Below are 18,419 nucleotides of genomic sequence, written 5' to 3'. Positions count from 1 at the left end.
GTAGAGTAATCTCGATCCTAAAGCTTCCTAAAAAGCTACCAAAACTTCGATGTGAATTGGGGATCCCGGTCAGAAATGATAGTAACTGGGACTCCGTGGTACCTAACCACTTCAGAGACAAACCGTTCGGCCAACTGATTCAACGAGTAATTCTCACGAACGGGTATGAAGTGTGTTGACTTGGTAAGTCGATCAATTACTACCCAGATACCATCGTAACCATTTCGAGTACGAGGTAACTTGTACATGAAATCCATTGTAATATCTTCCCATTTCCACTGAGGCATCGGGAGTGGTTGCAACAATCCAAACGACTTTTTTCTTTCTGCCTTAACCTACTGGCAAATTGCACAACGACTAACATACTCTGCAATCTCTCTTTTCATACATGGCCAATAATAGAAGTGTCAGATGGTATGATACATCTTAGTGCTCCCTGGATGCATCGCATAAGCAGAGATATGCGCTTCATCCAATATGTCTTTCTTTAATTCCTTAACATTTGGCACAAACATCGATCACCTTGCATAAGCATGCTGTCAGGATCTCTAATCCAGAGGTCTTTCTTTTTCTTGTCTGACACGGCCTGTATCAATTCTTGAGATTCTGTATCATTCCTCTGGGCTTCGAGAACACGATCCAACAGAACTGGTCTGACCTGAAAATTGGTAATTAGGGCCCCCCGATGACCCTCTTTCAATGCTACTTCAATGGATGTCAGGTCAGTCAAAAGAGGAATGCGACTAGCATAAAGAACATTAAGTTGGCCATGAGACTTCCTACTAAGAGCATCAGCTACTGAATTGGCACGACCTGGGTGATACTTAATGGTGCAGTCATAATCACTAAGCAACTCTACCCATCTTCGCTGCCGGAGATTGAGGTTCAGCTGATTGAAGATGTACTTAAGGCTTTTATGGTCAGTGAAGATCTTACACTTTTCCCCATAAAGATAGTGCCTCCAAATTTTCAAAGCAAAGATGATCGCTGCCAACTTGAGGTTGTGAGTAGGATAGTTCTTCTCATGGGGCTTTAGCTGTCGTGATGCATAAGCAATCACTTTATCATGCTGCATTAACACACAACTAAGACCATTCAGAGACGCATCATTGTAGATCTTGAAGTTCCCACCATCATCGGGAAGTGCTAAGACAGGTGTATGAGTGAGAAGATACTTCAATTGTTGGAAACTTTGCTCACCCTTACTACTCCACACCAAAGGAACGTCTTTTCTAGTCAATTTTGTCAGAGGTAGTGCTATGGTCAAAAAATCTTTCATGAAGCGTCGATAACAACCAGCAAGACCAAGAAAGCTTCGAACTTCCGTAACTGTCCGAGGTTGTTCCCAATTTTCCACAGCTGCTATTTTCTGAAGATCCACAAGCACACCCTAAGCTGATACCACGTGCCCTAAAAATGACACTTGATCCAGCCAAAACTGACATTTACTGAACTTAGCATACAACTGATTTGCCCTTAGCATCTTTAGAACCAAACGTAGATGCCTGGCATGATCAGTTTCATTCTTCGAATACACCAAAATGTCATCTATGAAAACAATAACGAACCTGTCGAGATATGGATGAAATACTCGATTCATCAGGTTCATGAAAGCTGTTGGTGCATTAGTCAATCTAAATGGCATCACTAGGAACTCGTAATGACCATATCGAGTTCTGAAAGCTGTCTTCGGAACGTCGTCGCTTCTGATCTTCAATTGGTAGTAACCAGACCTCAGATCGATCTTCAAGAACACACAAGCACCTTTGAGCTAATCAAAGAGGTCATCAATACGAGGTAACGGATAATGGTTTTTAATCGTCACCCGATTCAACTGCCTGTAATCGATGCATAACCTCAAGGTTCTATCTTTCTTCCTTACAAACAGAACTAGAGTTCCCCACGGGGAAGTGCTTGGCTGAATGAAACTCTTATCCACCAACTTTTGCAACTGAGTTTTAAGTTCCTTTAACTTTGCAGGAGCCATATGATAAGGTGTAAGAGAAATAGGATTAGTACCTGGAAGTAGATCGATCGTGAACTCCACTTCACGATCCGGGGGTAAGCCAGGTAATTCCTCAGGAAAAACATCGGGAAAGTGTCTAACTACTCCAACGTCTTCCACAGATGCAGTAGTCTCATTCGCTAGCACAATATGAGCTAAGTAACCTTGACAACCTTTACTCAACGGTCGTCTTGTCTTCATGACAGTGATAACTCCGTGCTTTAGACCACTACGCTCATCGATAAACGTGACAATAGGCATGCCCAGTCGGTGAAAAGTAACAACTTTCTCATAACAGTCCAATCTGGCATGATTGTAGTGTAACCAATCCATGCCTAAGATAACGTCAAAATGAATGATATCCAAAGGAACAAGATTAGCCGGCATGACTACATCTTCGACAAGGATGGGACATCCTTGATATTCCTAATTAACATAACAGATTTCACCCCTAGGCATCGAGAACTCCAACTCGTAGTCGAGTGAAGTAGGATGTGGTTGAGTCGTTTGAGCAAACTTATGGGAAATAGCTGAATGTGTAGCACCAGAATCAATTAAAACTTTAGCAAAATGGCCTAGAACATTCAACGTACCCATGATCAAGTTCGGATTAGCCTGAGTATCCTGAAGGGTGATGTTGTTAACTCTTCCCTGAACTTACTATCTGCCTCTATGACCCCTGTTTGTTTGAACCTGATTACCTCGACCTTGATTACCTCGGCCCTGCTAGGGTAGATTTGCCTGTATGCCTGAACCTCCACTGCTAGACGCTACGTTTAGGTTATGATACTGCCCTCTAGTATACATCTGTGCTCCGCCACTTTGATATGGTGTATAATCTCCCTGGAACTGTGGATAACCTCCCTGAGTCTGCTGATAGCCTCCCTAGTAGTAGGGAACCTCAGGTGTACACTGGTATGGTCATTCCTGATTCGGGACTATGCCCCATTGGTAGTGGAAAGCTCCACCGTGGCCTAACTGCTGACGATTACCAAGTGTTGGAAGCTGCTGAAGGGGGATTGCCGATGGTAGAGCATGTTGATTCTTCTGATTCTAAGGACAATTATAAGCCATATGCCCTGTTTGTCCGCAAGTGAAACATCCTCTGCTTCCCCTCTTACACTCGCCATAGTGATGGGTGTTACACCTGCGACAAAACTGAACACCTGAACTGCTGAAGTTTCCTTGGTTTTGAAAACGAGAACTACCAGAGGACCTGCCTCCTCTCTGAGGTGTACCAAATTTAGAACCCCCGCTCGAGGATCCAGAGCTATGTCCATTTTTTTTAAAATTCTGAGCCTTTCTCGGGCCAAATGATGATCGCCTCCTGTTATTGTACCTCTGGACATTCCTGCCAACATCCTCCTCATCCTCATCGTTAGGAGCATTCTTTGAATCTTCAATCCGAAACAGGACATCGAAGAACTCCTGGTAAGTAGCACAGGGAGTAGCGGTTGATATAGTGCACCATTTCTTGCAAGTTCCCCTCTTAAAGAAACGAAGCATTTCCCGGGGATTAGCAACAGTCTCGGGGTAATAACGGGATAAGTCAATAGACATTCGATGATACTCAGTGGCTGACATATTTCCTTGCCTCAGGTCTATGAACTTATTCTTCTTACTATCCAAATACTCAGGAGGAATAAATCTGGTCTGAAATAATTGTTTGAAAACATCCCAGTCTTTAGCATCCACATTAGATAAGGATTTCCTCTTATGATCCCACCAAGATTCTGCTCCCAATCGAAAGAACTAGGTCACGGTATCTACCCATCTCTCTATGGAAAGATTACCCTGCCTGTGCATAACTTGAAAAGTCTTCTCCACATGATCAAACCATATCTCTGACTTCTCTGGTCCCTCATTACCATAGAAATCATTAATCTTCAGGCGGGATACAATATCCAGAGTATTTCTCGGGGTAGGACGAAGTGAAGACTGAATAGCAGCGGCGATAGCTTCACCAAATTGCCCAAAGTCCGGAAAGTTATTCTCCGCTGGAGAACGTGGCTCTCTACGAGGTCACATGGTTCTGACATAAGAAAACAAGAGTTAAAACACACTAGGAAGTGCATGAATGTCTAAACCTATGCTCTGATACCAAGCTGACACACCCCGACCTGGAAAGGTCGAAGCATGCTGGCCGTCACCGTGTGGTGACGTAACCATAAGGGTAAGTAATGCAAAAAGTGAATAAAATTAAAACTAATTAGAACTAAATAGTGAAAGAGTGCGCAATTTGTGGGTTGAACCCACTACAATTATTCAGAGCGTAATAGACAGTGAGACTACGAAAGAGCATTCAAAGCAACCAAAGTACACTTATTACATAATATGATAAGTTCGTACGTCTAAACAGAAGGAAATGTCAGAACTACTGTGATTCCTCGAGTGCCACAGAAAGTACAGCTATCTAGGTCCAAGAGGGGCGAAAAACAAAGTTGAGTGGGTCAGCAAAACAATGCTTATAAGAAAACCTTTATTTTTGAATATACTAACCCCTCACCGTAAAACAAGTATAGTTTCCTCAAAACATACTATGTAAGTATGAAATCCAATATATCAGCCATATAACCAGAAATATGCCAAGTAAATGATGTATCATGTGCCACAATAATAATAATGTGATAATCAATATAACTAAGTGCTCATCCATCTAAGCTAACACACAAGTTCGAACAGATAGTTTCTGACACGAACAGAACTGGGTGTAATCAATATGCTCTAGTACTACGATCACGTGAAGACTGTTGCAAAAGCACATCATATACAAGTCGGATCGCCTAATGCAATCTACCCGACAAGCCTGGCACCTAAACTTAGATCCAAGGTGAGCGAACGGTACAGATGTGAATATACACGTGAAGGACTGGCCCTGGCCCTAGGGCGAGTACTAACACCGGGTCAAGCAAGTTGAGCAAGTACAAATATGTATGAATACCATGATTGTACTATCACAACCATATAGTAGCATTTATCACAATTTATATCACAATAATGATACTAGGCAATATAGGCGTAAAAGTGAAGTAAATACGCATTTATGGAAACTATAAATATATATAGGTATAAAACAATTGCCCACTCATAAGTACGTCGCTGGGTTGTAGCCCCCGAGCCTAGCTTCGCCTCGAAAATTCGCGGAATAAGTTCCGCCTATATGTGAAATAACTAAATAACATTAATTAAAGTACATAATGAAACCTAAATAAAACCCCCATAGTTTGCTCAAACCTAGGGTGTAAATATATGAAATCGATCTACTCGACGACACAAACAACACGTGTCAACCATCCGCCGGCCGGAGGCCAGACGCACCCCCACGCGCCCCCGCGAGTACACTGTACTTGCCTTCTTTGTTAAAATCTGCAGTTTTGCAGATTTTTAGGCCAACTTCCAGAGCCTATAACGAACTCGATTCTCAACCAAATTCACTTCTACAAAAGCCAAATTAAAGTAAGGAATGTGATATACCGATCCCAATTTACAGAAAGTTCGAATATGGTCTGAGTTAATCAGAAATTTGGCCTGAAAGTGGCCAAACGACCACGGCTGAAATTTTCCAGAAAACTAAAATTTTCTTCCCAACTTCCAGAGTTGATTTCTAACTCGTTACTTAGCCAAACTCAGTGATTCAAAAGCCATTTTGAAGTTGGGAATGTAGAGAACAAGTTTGTACCTAGAAGAAGTCTAGTTGTGGTCGAGGTTAACCAGAAAAATGGTTTGAAAGTGAACAAATGGCCACTGTTCTTGAGTGAAAAATGGCAGGTTCTCCTTATTCTCGAGTTTCTAGGTAAAACTACACGTTCAAAACACAAACAAAGGATCAATAACAACCCATAGAAGTGAAATGAAGGTTTTAAGGGTTTCTCAAGGCTTACCTAAGCCATGCATGGCCTAAAAATCGATATTTCGAACTCACCGAGTCGACCTTCCGAGTTGGTGAGTCAAAACTCGTCTATACCAGATTTGAAGGACATGGTTGTGATTGTAGGACTGAGATGATCACAATGGTGTCGTTGGTTTTTCACATTTGTGTGTTTTGGTGTGTTTTGTGGTTGTTGCAGAGAGGAAGAAGAAAAAGAAATGTGGCGTCGGAGAGGGAGAAGAGAGAGAGAGAGATGCTTGCTTTTTTGATTGAGGGAGTAGAAAATAAAGAAGAGATGAGATAGGTGACAGTGAATAATGCAGAGAAGTGCACGGGATGGGTTTAAAAGGAATCCAAGGATAGGTTTTTAGATTTCTTGCAGTAAAAGGAAATCGAAATCTATCCGAAGTACACATTTTTACACTTTAAAATGTACATCTACTTGTACTAGCGTGTACAATTTAAATGCGATAGTGAGAAGTAAAAAGGAAAGCGATAAGAATAAGTCCATGTCTCTTGCCAATAAGGGCATAATCGTCAATACACATACTCGAGGAGAAATTACATAGGAAAATTAGGGACGGGTCGTCACAGTTATAATTTTGAATCTTTAGGAGGAAGATCGATTTCAGTTAAACCTCGTTCTAAAATATATTATTAGCGAATTGCTTTTCCCATCCTTAGAACACTCCAACTAATACTAGTTCCTTGAATTTCTTTCAATGTTGTACTCGTCATTTCAATGAGTATAGGTATGGGTGTACGAGTTGTTATACCTACGGTTAGTAGAAATCTTGAAAGTAGTAAGTATTTTTCCTTAGAATCAACGAAACAAACTCACAGAATCAGTTCATTTCCAATTGTCCGAAACCATCCACCTAAGCGGGCTCTAACCTGTAATCAGCTTACGGTGGCGCTACTTATTGACGATATTGTCACATATCCAGGAGTTGTCAACCAGTATTCAGGCGGCATGATTTCTGATACCAGACACATGCTAATATTTGGGAGTGATACCTTTGTTCTAGAGCGCCGGTTCACAGTTTCAGGGTAACGAACAATATCAAAATATTATAAATATGTTAATTAGCTGTGTGACTGATAGACTAATTAACAGTGACAACCTAGGCCGAAGAAATTAAATCATGGAAACTTAGGTGCTAGCCTTGTAGAAGGATAATAAACTTGTAGTTATTTTAACCACATCACCCACCTAGGTAAGCAGAACATTCCTAACTAGTCTCGAGTACGAATTTAGGACACCTTCATTAGGACTTTGTTTAATTTGGGTATCATTCAATTCATCGTATCATCTGTAGCTATTCAAATATTTCAATCACCTATTACCCTAGTTGAGTAAGTTTTGGGAATCCTAATACCACGAGGCAAAGTTTGTCTTGTCCCGTGTGAATACGGTGGATGCACCATTCTTTTTACCTATCTAATGATGCCAGTCAATCCATTTCGTTGGATATCATGGATTTCCACGTTATCCAATATACGAATTGACTACATCGTAATTATCCCTTTGGTGAAGCATTGACAAAAAATTATCATTTTTCAACTACCAATCATCTTTATGATCACTTCCATAACCAAATATTAGTTTAAAGTGTGAGTTAGTTTCTTGCTGTAAGAGTGGAATGAGCATTGAGAAAGTTGTGAAAACCTTCTAGTACGTGGTATATAGAAGGGAGGTAGTATGGTATGTTTCGAGGATGAATATCTTTGGCGTCATCTCTCAAAATTTTATTTGGGATACCACTGATGCAGCAAATAGAGTACACCATCGATCCACCATTCTAATACCACACTTATCCTCTTTGCATTATTTCGAACGACTCCTTCGACCTTGAGAAAACTTAGTTGTAACAGCTTATTGATTTGGAATTTACCCAACCCAACACTTTACCTTAGGGAACCTCAAACCTATCCGTGAAGGCAAAAGACTGAACCTTAGGATCGTACCTAGATTTTAGCAACTCAACTGTGACGATTAAAACCGTTAACCCATACTTCAAATTGATGGTCGACCTGACCAACTTTTCGAGCCTGAGTTTTCTTCCTTAGCCTAATGTATTCATAGTAGTCTTATTGACGACTTTCTCACCTACTTCAGCAACAAAATTAAATTTTCAAAACATCGACAGTCAACTTTATACTAAGTTCCTCAAGTGTAACTTTGTTTAGATCAAGTACTTTTCTTGGGACATGTGATCTAGCATATGATATTATTTTCATTTGCCCAAAAGGTTGTAGCGGAAGAAAGTTGAAATCCTCTCGATTTCTATTGACGATTTATTAGCGATTTTTCAGTTATAGCGTTTCTCCTCACTTGTCGACCGAGGAAAGGTTTAGTTTGTGATGTTGACTATGAATAAAGTTTTTGACCACCGAATTGTTGTCTCACCTCACCTTTGTTTTACACCTTTCGATGACATTGATCATTTTGAAATCCACAATGATGTTTTCTTTGGATGTTTTGGCTGTGTGATGCAGCATAATGGCGTGTTGCTTATGTTCCTAACGGTTGGAACCGTATGAAATGAACCATCTTACTCATGACCTAGAGTCAACGGTTACCGTCTTTATTTAAAAGGAACTAAATTTCTAACAGCTACAATGGAAGAACCAAATTAACACCTACGATTGCACCATCGTGTATCACCCTAGTTGTGCAAACGTAGTTATCGTTTACTGTAGCAAAAGACATATCTACCCTTGAACACTTTCAGCTTGTCCTATTTCATTTCAGCTAGAATTCACGAATGGTTATAAATCATCAAAAAATCATTTGAGTGGTTATAATCACTTTTTGTATTCGAATGGAGATAGAGAAATATCACCATAAGCTCCTGGTATGAGGTATCTTGTACATGTGGATATTATGATAATGTTTCGATGATTATCGACCGACTTGACAAGTCTGCTTACTTTATATTGGTTTAGAGGGACTACATTTTAGAACACTTAGTAACATTTCTCATTCTTGAATTTATCAGATTTTCTGGTGTTTCGATCAACATCCACTCTGACTGTGATTCCATTTTCATCTTCTTGTGCTGGAAAGCATTTCAGTCAACCGTGGGTATGTGTCTACCCCACTGCCCTTCGAATTATTTTTGATGTAGACAGACCACCTAGGAGAATCGATCGGACCTTGAAATTTTACTCGTGACCATTAATTCCTCAACCACCCAACAAATATTTTGCTGAACAAATCTTTATTATTGGTGATTGAATCTCTCAGAAGCTACTGTTGTAGTGAGATGTCATGCATTCATTCTAGTTACCTTTTATTATAGATTTAATGGACTTGTTTTGGCCCTCAAGTTCTTGAATGTTCTTTTAGCATTCTCAACATAGTTTTTCTTTAAATCCGAGAGAGAGTCAATATGAATCAGCTCGCTATAACGTTGTGAACTACATTGTTTGGCTACATGGTGCACGTCACTGTGATGCGCATTTCACTTCCAAGTCTTAGGAAGTCTTCTTGAAGGATATGAGTACTAAGTTGTTGTCCAGTACCACATTTCACCCTCAAACAAACAGCCAGTCTGAATGAACTATCCAGACTAAAGAACATGTTGCGTCTGTTTGTTCTACATACTTAGTATAGTTGTAACAGACACTTATCTTTGTTAGAGTTCCATGTAACTACGGTTACAATTTCCATTGCTGGGTATGGCATCATTAGAGATGTTGTATAGAGAATTAAGCGGATAGTACTCGATAGATAAAGGAGTATAACAATCAGGTATTCGAATGATCGAGATTACGATATAGGAAATTATGTACTTTTGATGATGTCGCCTAAGAGGTTAGTGCGTGAGCGCGATCAAGACATTAATTGGACGATTTATGTGTATTTTCCAATGAGAGGCAATATGGTAATATTGCACCCTTAGAAATTTATTACTTGCTTGTTGAGACAACAGTGAGTTGTCGGTGTTGCGAGCTGCAAACTGTAATATCGATAACTTATTTGTTGGATTTGTTAAGCAAGTGGGCAAGTAGGCTCGTTTACGTTAATATTTTATTTATTTATTTATTATTTGGGCTTGACCTAAAGATATGACACATATATCCTCGGAGTACATGACGCCACGAGTGCGTAGGTGAAAATCATTTCTATGTTTAGTTTTGATTTTAATACAATTATTTTAACTTTACGTTATTATGTATGTATTTTTGACTTGATCTTATACATATATATAAATATTTTAACTCTATTTTTTATAAAGGTATTATATTATAGTATTATGTTGAAGGAGAAGGAAAGTTTGAGTTTGGGAGCATGAAAGAGGAATCATTGGCATCCGATCGCGATGGGCATTCTCTTTTATGCAACCACTTTGACTTGATATCTTCTTTATATATATTTTCTTCCTATCTTTCAAAGTATTTTTATGTATAGCAATTTAATTCAAATTTCGGGGACGAAATTTTTTAAAGGTGGGTAGATTGTAACAACCAGTCCTTCATTTTACGATTTTATTAATTTTAAAGAGTGACTTTCTTTGACCATCATTTCATGACAGGTATGGGCTATTATTTTACTGTATTCTCGAAGTACTCAACAACATGAACGTGTAGGCGTAAGCGTAACCGAAGTCGGAGTTACAACGAAGATTTTATGGAAACATGAGTGTGAGGGTACTTTAGTAATTTTGTATTTTTGAATTTTGGTCCTTAATTATTTTAATATTTTTCTGGTGGGATATTTTAATTATTTTAATATTTTCTGGCCTATAGGGCCTACACCCACACCAAACTCTCCTCTCCTCTGTTTCCATGTGTCACTCATCCCCAAAATTATTAAGATTCCTCTCTCTCTTCTCCCTCACTTTCCTCACCTCTCTCCTGAGTCTCTCATTTGCAACATCAACGGCAACGCTACTGTCACCAACTCCCCACTCCGGTGAGCACTGCCACCACAACCCAAACTATCACCTCGTCCTATCTCTCTCTCCTCGAGCCCAAAAAGTCGAACTAACCCTCGGGCCCGCACTCAAACCAAAGAAATAGGAGATCGAGAATTTCAACGGATTCTTGATTTTTTTCGACCGAGGTAACACTCGAAATACCTTCGATTTCTTCCTCTTTGACGTTCTGATTCAATTTCTTAGTTGAATACATGTTTTGGTGACGATCTAGTGCAAATATTAACTCAAGCAGACTTCCCCAGTTTTCTAGTGAAAACTGCAATTTTTGTAGGTGATTTTCAGGCATCTCCGGCCACCTATTTTACTTGGGTAAGGTAGATTCGTTTCCCTCACCCTTTTACCTTTATTTTGGTTTAAATTTGGATTGAAATGGTTAAAAATCAAGCTCGGGAGGTTTCCCGGCCAAATCCTACGAGATATGGCCTTCTTCTTCATTGGGTCCTGCAGGTGCGACTCGCAAGCCCAAACGGGTTAACTCAACCCGATACAGAAAAAAAAGAAAAGAAAAAAGGGGCCCAAACTAATTCCGAGAACCAGCCTAAGCCCAAGACCTGTTAAACCTAACTTGGATTCGACCCGACCCGAATCTGACTCGGATCCATTTACGAATTTAGAGGGAATATTCCCTTAACCTTCTAGTTAACTTTAACAGAATATTACGTCTGAGAATGGAATATTTCGTTAAAGTTAACTGTTGACCGTTAGTTGACTTTTGTTGACTTTTTTGAAATTTTCTCGGAAACCTTCTAGTTGAAATTTCAATGTCCCGGGTCCGATTTTGGCATCTGTTTAGTGAAGTTTCAAAGTTTTAACGTAGTTGACTAGCTCGGTGTCTCGGTTGACTTTTTGGGGTTGATCGTTGACTTTTCTTTGACTTTTTACGAAAATTGTCGGGACCCTTCTTAGCGTATTTTGACGCCCTGATTCCAAATCCGCACTTTGTTTTTCCAAATTTAATCATTTTAGTTGAGTTTTACTAATGAGTCCCAATATTATGCTTAGGTGCGATTACTATCGGAGACTCCAACTTTCCTAGTCTGAACGGCTTCAACTTTTCATCAGTGTTTACCTTGAATTTGAGATATTCGATGAATTGACTATGAGTAAGAATTTTATGCCATTCAAAATTAGTAGTTATGAAAATATTCATAATGAAAATAATGAATTCAAAATAATGATGCAATTATAATTTGAAAATAAGACAGATTTTTGGGGTTACTTGTGGTTGACTAGTACTGGCTTCTTCTTGGGAGACTAACTTCTTAAACTTTTTTAAATAAAATAATTTTAACTTAGGGTCATCTACTTTACTGATTAACTCAATAAGAATATCTTCATGTTTATTGAGGACTGAAATCTTTTTAGAACAAGCATCTGTACACCCTATCTTAATGTCAGGGGATCAAAGACTACTTGAGGAATTATTGGAAGAAGATGAATTAAAATCTAAATCGTCTTTAGATTGACTATGGTTTGTGTCTCTTAACTCTAAGACTTGAAGTAGCTGGGTCTTCTGTTCCTCAGAGATTTTCAACTAATTGATAATTTTCTTGATTCTTCATTTGTTTGCATAATTACTGAATTTGCCACACTTGTAGCAATTTCCTTTTTGTTCTTGGTTTTTGGAGTGGAATTTTCCTAAGGGTTTCTGACACACCCCGACCGAGATCAAGGCATGCTGGCCATCACGTGAGGGTGACGTAGCCATGTGCACAGTGACAAATCCCGACAGGATTAGCAGTAACTTCCGGATCATAACGCGACAAATTAGTGAACGTCCTATAATACTTATCAGTTGACATATTTCCTTGCTTCAGATGAGTAAACTCTTGTTTCTTACGATCAATGTACTCAGGAGGAATGAACCTTTTTCGAAACAACTCTTTAAATACTCCCAGTCCGCAATCTCCGCTGGGGTCAACTGGTAAGACTCTTGTCTCCACCAGGATGCAGGTTGCTTTCCCAAAAACCAGGTAGTCATCTCGACCCACCTATCAGGAGAAAGATTCCCCTGACTTTGCATCACAAGAAAGGTCTTCTCGATATGATTAAGCCATTTTCCGCTCCCTCATGTCCTTTATTTCCTATGAAGTGATTTAGCTTGAGATTATACACAGTCTCAAAATGAGTCCTTTGAGGAGGATGGAATGCAGACTGAATGGCAGTAACTATAGCTTCCCCTAACTGAGCAATATTGGGGAAACTAGGCTCTACTGAGTGACGGGGCTCTCTATGAGGCGGCATAGTTCTGACAGAAGACATCACAAGGATTAGAATATTCAAAAACTATACAGGATTGCTAAACCTAGGCTCTGATACCAAACTGACACACCCCGACCGAGATCAAGGCATGCTGGCTGTCACGTGAGGGTGACGTAGCCATGTGCACAGTGCGGAAGCAATTAAGATAAGAAATATACAAATATTTAAAAACCAAAACTACTAGAGTGCACTAGAAAACAGGAAGTGTTAGGAGTCAGTTACAAAAGTAAATACTCCTAATAAGAGCATAATAAGTCTAGGTGCAGTCCAGTAGGACAAGTACTAGTTATACAGTACCAGGAATGTCCTACTGTTATTTAGATATGTCAGAACCGTCGAAATCCTCAAGGCCACTGACAGCAAGCTTACCTAAAACCTGGAGGGGCGCAAAATAGGAAACGTGAGTGGGCAAAAACAAATGTTTTACAAAACCATTTCATTTATCAACATTTCTAACCCCTCACTGTAAAACATGTATAATTTTTCCCAGAATTAGAAGATAAGCATATACATAAATATATATGTAAATATATTAATTGAAATCATGCTTCACAATATCATATTCATATGTATGCCATGGCAAGATATAACAAAGTAAGCAATTCAGGTGAGAATAATTTCATATAAATATAACATGATAGCCGGAACCCCTGTGGTAGTCTGTACGGCTGAATTCAAAGCTCGAAAGTCAATCTAGCCGGAGTTACTACAATGACCTATACGACATTAAACTGCACAACAGTCAGAACCAAATGAAAAGGTCTATATGACAATAATGGGTGTAATATAATCATGCTCAAAACTACTTACACATAATAGCTGGGCGATAAATCACTAGTCACCTACGAGTCGGAATCACCTAAGATGGTCTATATGACAGGACTGTGCACCTAATTTGGATCCAATGTGAGCATATGGTGTGGGAGGTGACATTTTCAGGCCTGTGCCATATCTCTGGCTAAATCTTAATCACCCTAAGTGCAGTCTTATGAGCTCAACATTATTCAATCACATATCGCACCATTGATAATTCACATAACCAAACATAACTCACATGAGCTTACCTGAGTGTCCACAACACCATAATTATATATAATGCATCATATACCAATTCATATATGAAATATAATTTATATGCATGGCATTCAAGGCATACTCTCATTTAAACATATTTTCTGGGAAAATATCAAGTATATTAATATATACTAAAAACAAAAGCCCGCTCACTGGTATGTCGAAGGGTCGTAGCCCCCGAGTCGCCCTTGAACACGCCCGTCCTCAGGATAAGTCTCACCTATATGCGAATTAAATATAAAAACATTATTTAAAGCACATAGGCAAAACTAGCTAATAACTTCTCATACAATGCTCAATTTTGGTATTTGAATATGCCACAGTGACCTACACAACCTCATGATCATTCCTAAATTTTTAGAATATTTTTCTGACCCTCACGCGCGGCCACGCGCTGGCGAGTGTACGGTAACACGCGCGGCCATGCGCAGGGAATCCTGACGGATTCTCTAACTACTGTTAGGAATATTCCGTTAAAACCCAATGGTAATTGTTAACTCTAACTGATAGCGTCAGAATATTCCATCAATTCTGACGAAATATTCCGTCGTCTTCTTCCTAAATCCCTGGCGGCCGTCGCCGTCGTCGGAAACTGGGGATTTCGAAAAATCTTATTTTCTCACTCGTTTCTTCACCATTTTCTATGAAATTTGCACCTTTGGAAAGCTGGAGATGAGAGGAACAACGTTATACCTGTTTGAGGACCTGTAACCCACGAATTCTTGTCGGAGAAATTTGAGAAAACCGACCAACTTCGAAACTAGCTATCCCGACGTCCAATTTCTTCCAACGAACTACTCTGAGCCTCGTGAAGACCTCCTAAAGCTCCTTATGTCCTTAAAATTCCCTGAAACACAAGATTTTACGTCCACATGAATAGTACCTCAAATCGAAGCTAGGATTTTCACGGGTTTTCGAGGGTTTCCTTACCTGAAAATGGTACCTTTGAACTCGCATGGTCCTCACAAACACAATGGTGATCTTAAAACCTTCGGTCTACAAGGTTTGAGAGGGTTTCTGGGTTGGTCTGTACGAAGAAGGAGAGATATGGTAAGATACCTTCTTCATTGTTGACTTGTTTTGTAATTTTCATATCAATACACATTGGTAAGATACCTTCTTCAGGGTTTCTGGGTTTCTGGGTTTCCTTACCTAATTCGTATTTGGCTATTGACTTATCTTTGTTGACTTGTTTTGTAATTTTCATATCAATACACATTTTCAATCCTTCTTTATGGATAATATTAATAATATTTCCATAAGTAAGGGTGTGATATGGTAAGATACCTTCTTCATTAACTAAAACGTTTTTGATTTTATAAATTTGGTAATCCATTAAGGAATTTTTCTTTCCAAAATGGTTGATTACTATCTTCTCTAAGCATGACTTTGGACATGAAAACATCTTTATACCACCTAAAATCACTTAGGGTTGGACATCTTAAGTTACTATGTAGTGTTATATGATTGTGAAAAGTAAGGTGGTGATTGTTGGAAATATGCCCTGAAAGTCAATCTTTGGAAGAAACCTTTCAGGACAAATGAACGGATGTATAGATGACTCTTATACATCAAATGGCAAAGATACTAATTAGGACTATCTCAATGAACGATATATGTCCTAAATAGTGAATCCATGGACAATGGATCGATTGAAGAAGTAATCTAATGATGTTAGACTACAGAGACCTTCTTCACATAATCATCATGTCCAAAAGGTTCCTGGTCATAGGATTGTCGGAGGGAAACTGACAATGCATAGACCGGTACATACTATGTCCGCTTCAATTGGAAGGATGGAAAGTCTCATCCCATTCGTGTAGTGACACTAAGACAAGTATGTAGGTGCTCATTAAGGGAATGAGTTCACTGAACACAATCGAACGAGAGTACTTGCATGGAGGTCTACTCACATGTCAAGCAAGTAACTCTTATGGTTGGAATAATGTAAGTAGTCCTTTGACCTGAGGCATCGTCGTTGTCTTGTGGTTAAGTACTTGATCTTTGATTATGTCAAAGTCACCCCATTCGCGGGTGTCCACGGCATAGTTGGGGTTAAGCCATTTAGTCATGAAGGCAAGTGAATGCGCAACAAGGAATCTCTAATCTTCGTTAAGAGAGGAAGAATACTCTAAGATATGATTCTGGAATCTTCGGCCGAAGTATCGAGCGTAATAAAGGAAAGCGTTCCTATACGACTCAATTGAATCATATAAGAAGGAGTAATCACATTAGGGGTTTGACATAATATACCCATACCCCAATGATGTGATTGAGAGTATTGTTTTAGAGAAGGATCGAATTACATTGTAATTCCAACTGAATAGGTTCTCCGAACAAATTCTACATTAGCTTGGGTAGCCATGATATATGGTTAGATGTCACTCATGGCTTGTGAGTTCTTCTAGATGATTAAATGTAGTAGTCAAAGAAGAAGGTGAATTAAAAGGAAGTTTTAATTCACTAAGTGATTGGATTAAATATAATCAATTAGATTGGTGCCAATCACCTCACTGCCTTGCTAATTAGAACCTAAAATGATTGTACACCGATACACTCTTGTAGTGATACCACTAATGGATGATGGGAATAATTAATTGGATTAATTAAGTGTTGTGATTAATTAGAAAGTCTAATGAAATCATAAAAGCGATATAAGATCGTTTTGGGCTTAAAGAAACGTTCGGGTTTAATTGGGCCCATTGGGCCTAGACCCATTGGGCTTTTATTCAAGCATAGGATGACTTGAAATAATAAAAGTCCAAAGCCCAAAACAAAACACTAAAGGCCGGCCACTTAAAGGGAAAGGGAGAGAGTGAAAGTCAAGTTGTTGACTGGGTTTCTTTTTGTCTATATAAGGAACTTTATAGAGATATTTTTACTTAGGGTTTTTGTGTGTTCAAAACAACTAAAGAGAAAAAAGAAAATTACTCTCTCTTCAACACCAAAGGCCGGCCACCTTAAGGGTGATTTTAGCTAATCATCTTTTCACCCTTTTGGTCATTCCTCCATCCATCTCACTACACTAGTGGGTGTGGATCTTTAGAGGTCTTCTACTTTGGAGACTAAAGGAGAACCAAAGGAGCACTCATACTAACAAAGTGGAGGACGCAAGGAGGGAGGCTAGGCTCAAGGAGTTCAAGGAACAAAGGGCTTGGAGTTGGTCCATCCTTGGTCTAAAATCCAGATCAAGAGGTATAGATCTATTCCTACACTTTGTTCTTTACTTAAATGTTTTGATGCATCATATATAAACCTATGAACCTTGAAGGGGATTTGCATGACTATAGCTTTGATATTATTTGTTAACATGCTTCCGTTGCTTTCGTATATAAATTTTGAATTGTATATGCATGCTAGTCATTAGAATCCCACATGAATCTCATAGATTTCCATTCAGTGATTGCATCTGGAACTCCTCTTCCATTATGTTCATCAAAAATAGGTGTTCCTTCTTTGTCTCTTTTGACTGCATTTTTTATTTCATTTCTGGATTGTTCAGTAAGATGTTTTTCCCACCAGGAATGGAGCATTCCTGTAAATCTAGTGACCAAAAGGTCGACAACTTGGGTTTGACTGAGGTTATGATTGGTAATATAACTATTAGCAACCATGGAGATATGTTGTAGTTTATTTAGAAGTTCTTGTTCTGATAATCCATCTATGTTCCATTCATAGAGTTTATCAGCTGAGACTGAGAATTGGTTTTGAATGTTTCTTTCCTCAAATTGAATATCCAGAGGTGTTGGCATTGGATACCAATTTTTGGTGAGAGTTGTTGGGTTGACTATTTTATTTGTGATTCGTTTTAGTTCAAGATTTTGAAAAGCTTCTTCTACTTTCTTAATTGAACTCGTTTCACTTACACCTTCTAAATCCCATAATGCAGAAGTTGTTTCTGCTTGAGATTCTTCTGGATGGCAAGACATTGACTATTTTTTCTTGTTTTAATTCTTGAAACATTTGATCTATTTTTTAACTTGTGGAAAGTGTTTTCAAAGCGGTTGTGCTAGAGGAAGATTCTGGGAAGTTGACTAAGAGTTTTTCCTTAATTGTTGGTTTGGGATGTGAAAGTCTGTCTATTTTTGTTTCTATTTTATCTAGCTGTTTTCCTATGGTGTGTAGACTTTGGTTTGTGAAATTGTTTTGGTCAATGACATGCTTGAGTCCTGCATCTTCTTTGGGAAGTTTGAAATGGGTGGCTAGTACCTGTGTGTTTGCAGTTGTAATTAAAATTGTTTCTCGTGGAGGGTGACTAGAAAAG

General features: G+C 38.9%; 1 protein-coding gene across 1 annotated transcript in view; it reads right to left on the bottom strand.

Moving 5' to 3' along the window:
* Positions 1-487: 487 nt before the first annotated feature.
* Positions 488-18,419, bottom strand: part of LOC139190942 (uncharacterized) — a 44,407-nt gene continuing 26,475 nt past the window's right edge. The window contains exons 2-12 of the mRNA XM_070811434.1: positions 14,309-14,375; positions 12,935-13,067; positions 12,608-12,810; positions 3,799-4,019; positions 3,345-3,738; positions 2,998-3,232; positions 2,747-2,890; positions 2,455-2,629; positions 1,826-2,340; positions 1,475-1,744; positions 488-1,369 (exon numbers count right to left, since the gene is read on the bottom strand). Coding sequence (XP_070667535.1) covers positions 488-1,369; positions 1,475-1,744; positions 1,826-2,340; positions 2,455-2,629; positions 2,747-2,890; positions 2,998-3,232; positions 3,345-3,738; positions 3,799-4,019; positions 12,608-12,810; positions 12,935-13,067; positions 14,309-14,375 — 3,239 coding nt within the window. The remainder of the gene's footprint in view (positions 1,370-1,474; positions 1,745-1,825; positions 2,341-2,454; positions 2,630-2,746; positions 2,891-2,997; positions 3,233-3,344; positions 3,739-3,798; positions 4,020-12,607; positions 12,811-12,934; positions 13,068-14,308; positions 14,376-18,419) is intronic.

The sequence above is a fragment of the Malus domestica genome, chromosome 13 (assembly GCF_042453785.1).
Source record: "Malus domestica chromosome 13, GDT2T_hap1".
NCBI lineage: Eukaryota > Viridiplantae > Streptophyta > Magnoliopsida > Rosales > Rosaceae > Malus > Malus domestica.
This window is presented reverse-complemented; position numbering and strand designations above follow the sequence as displayed.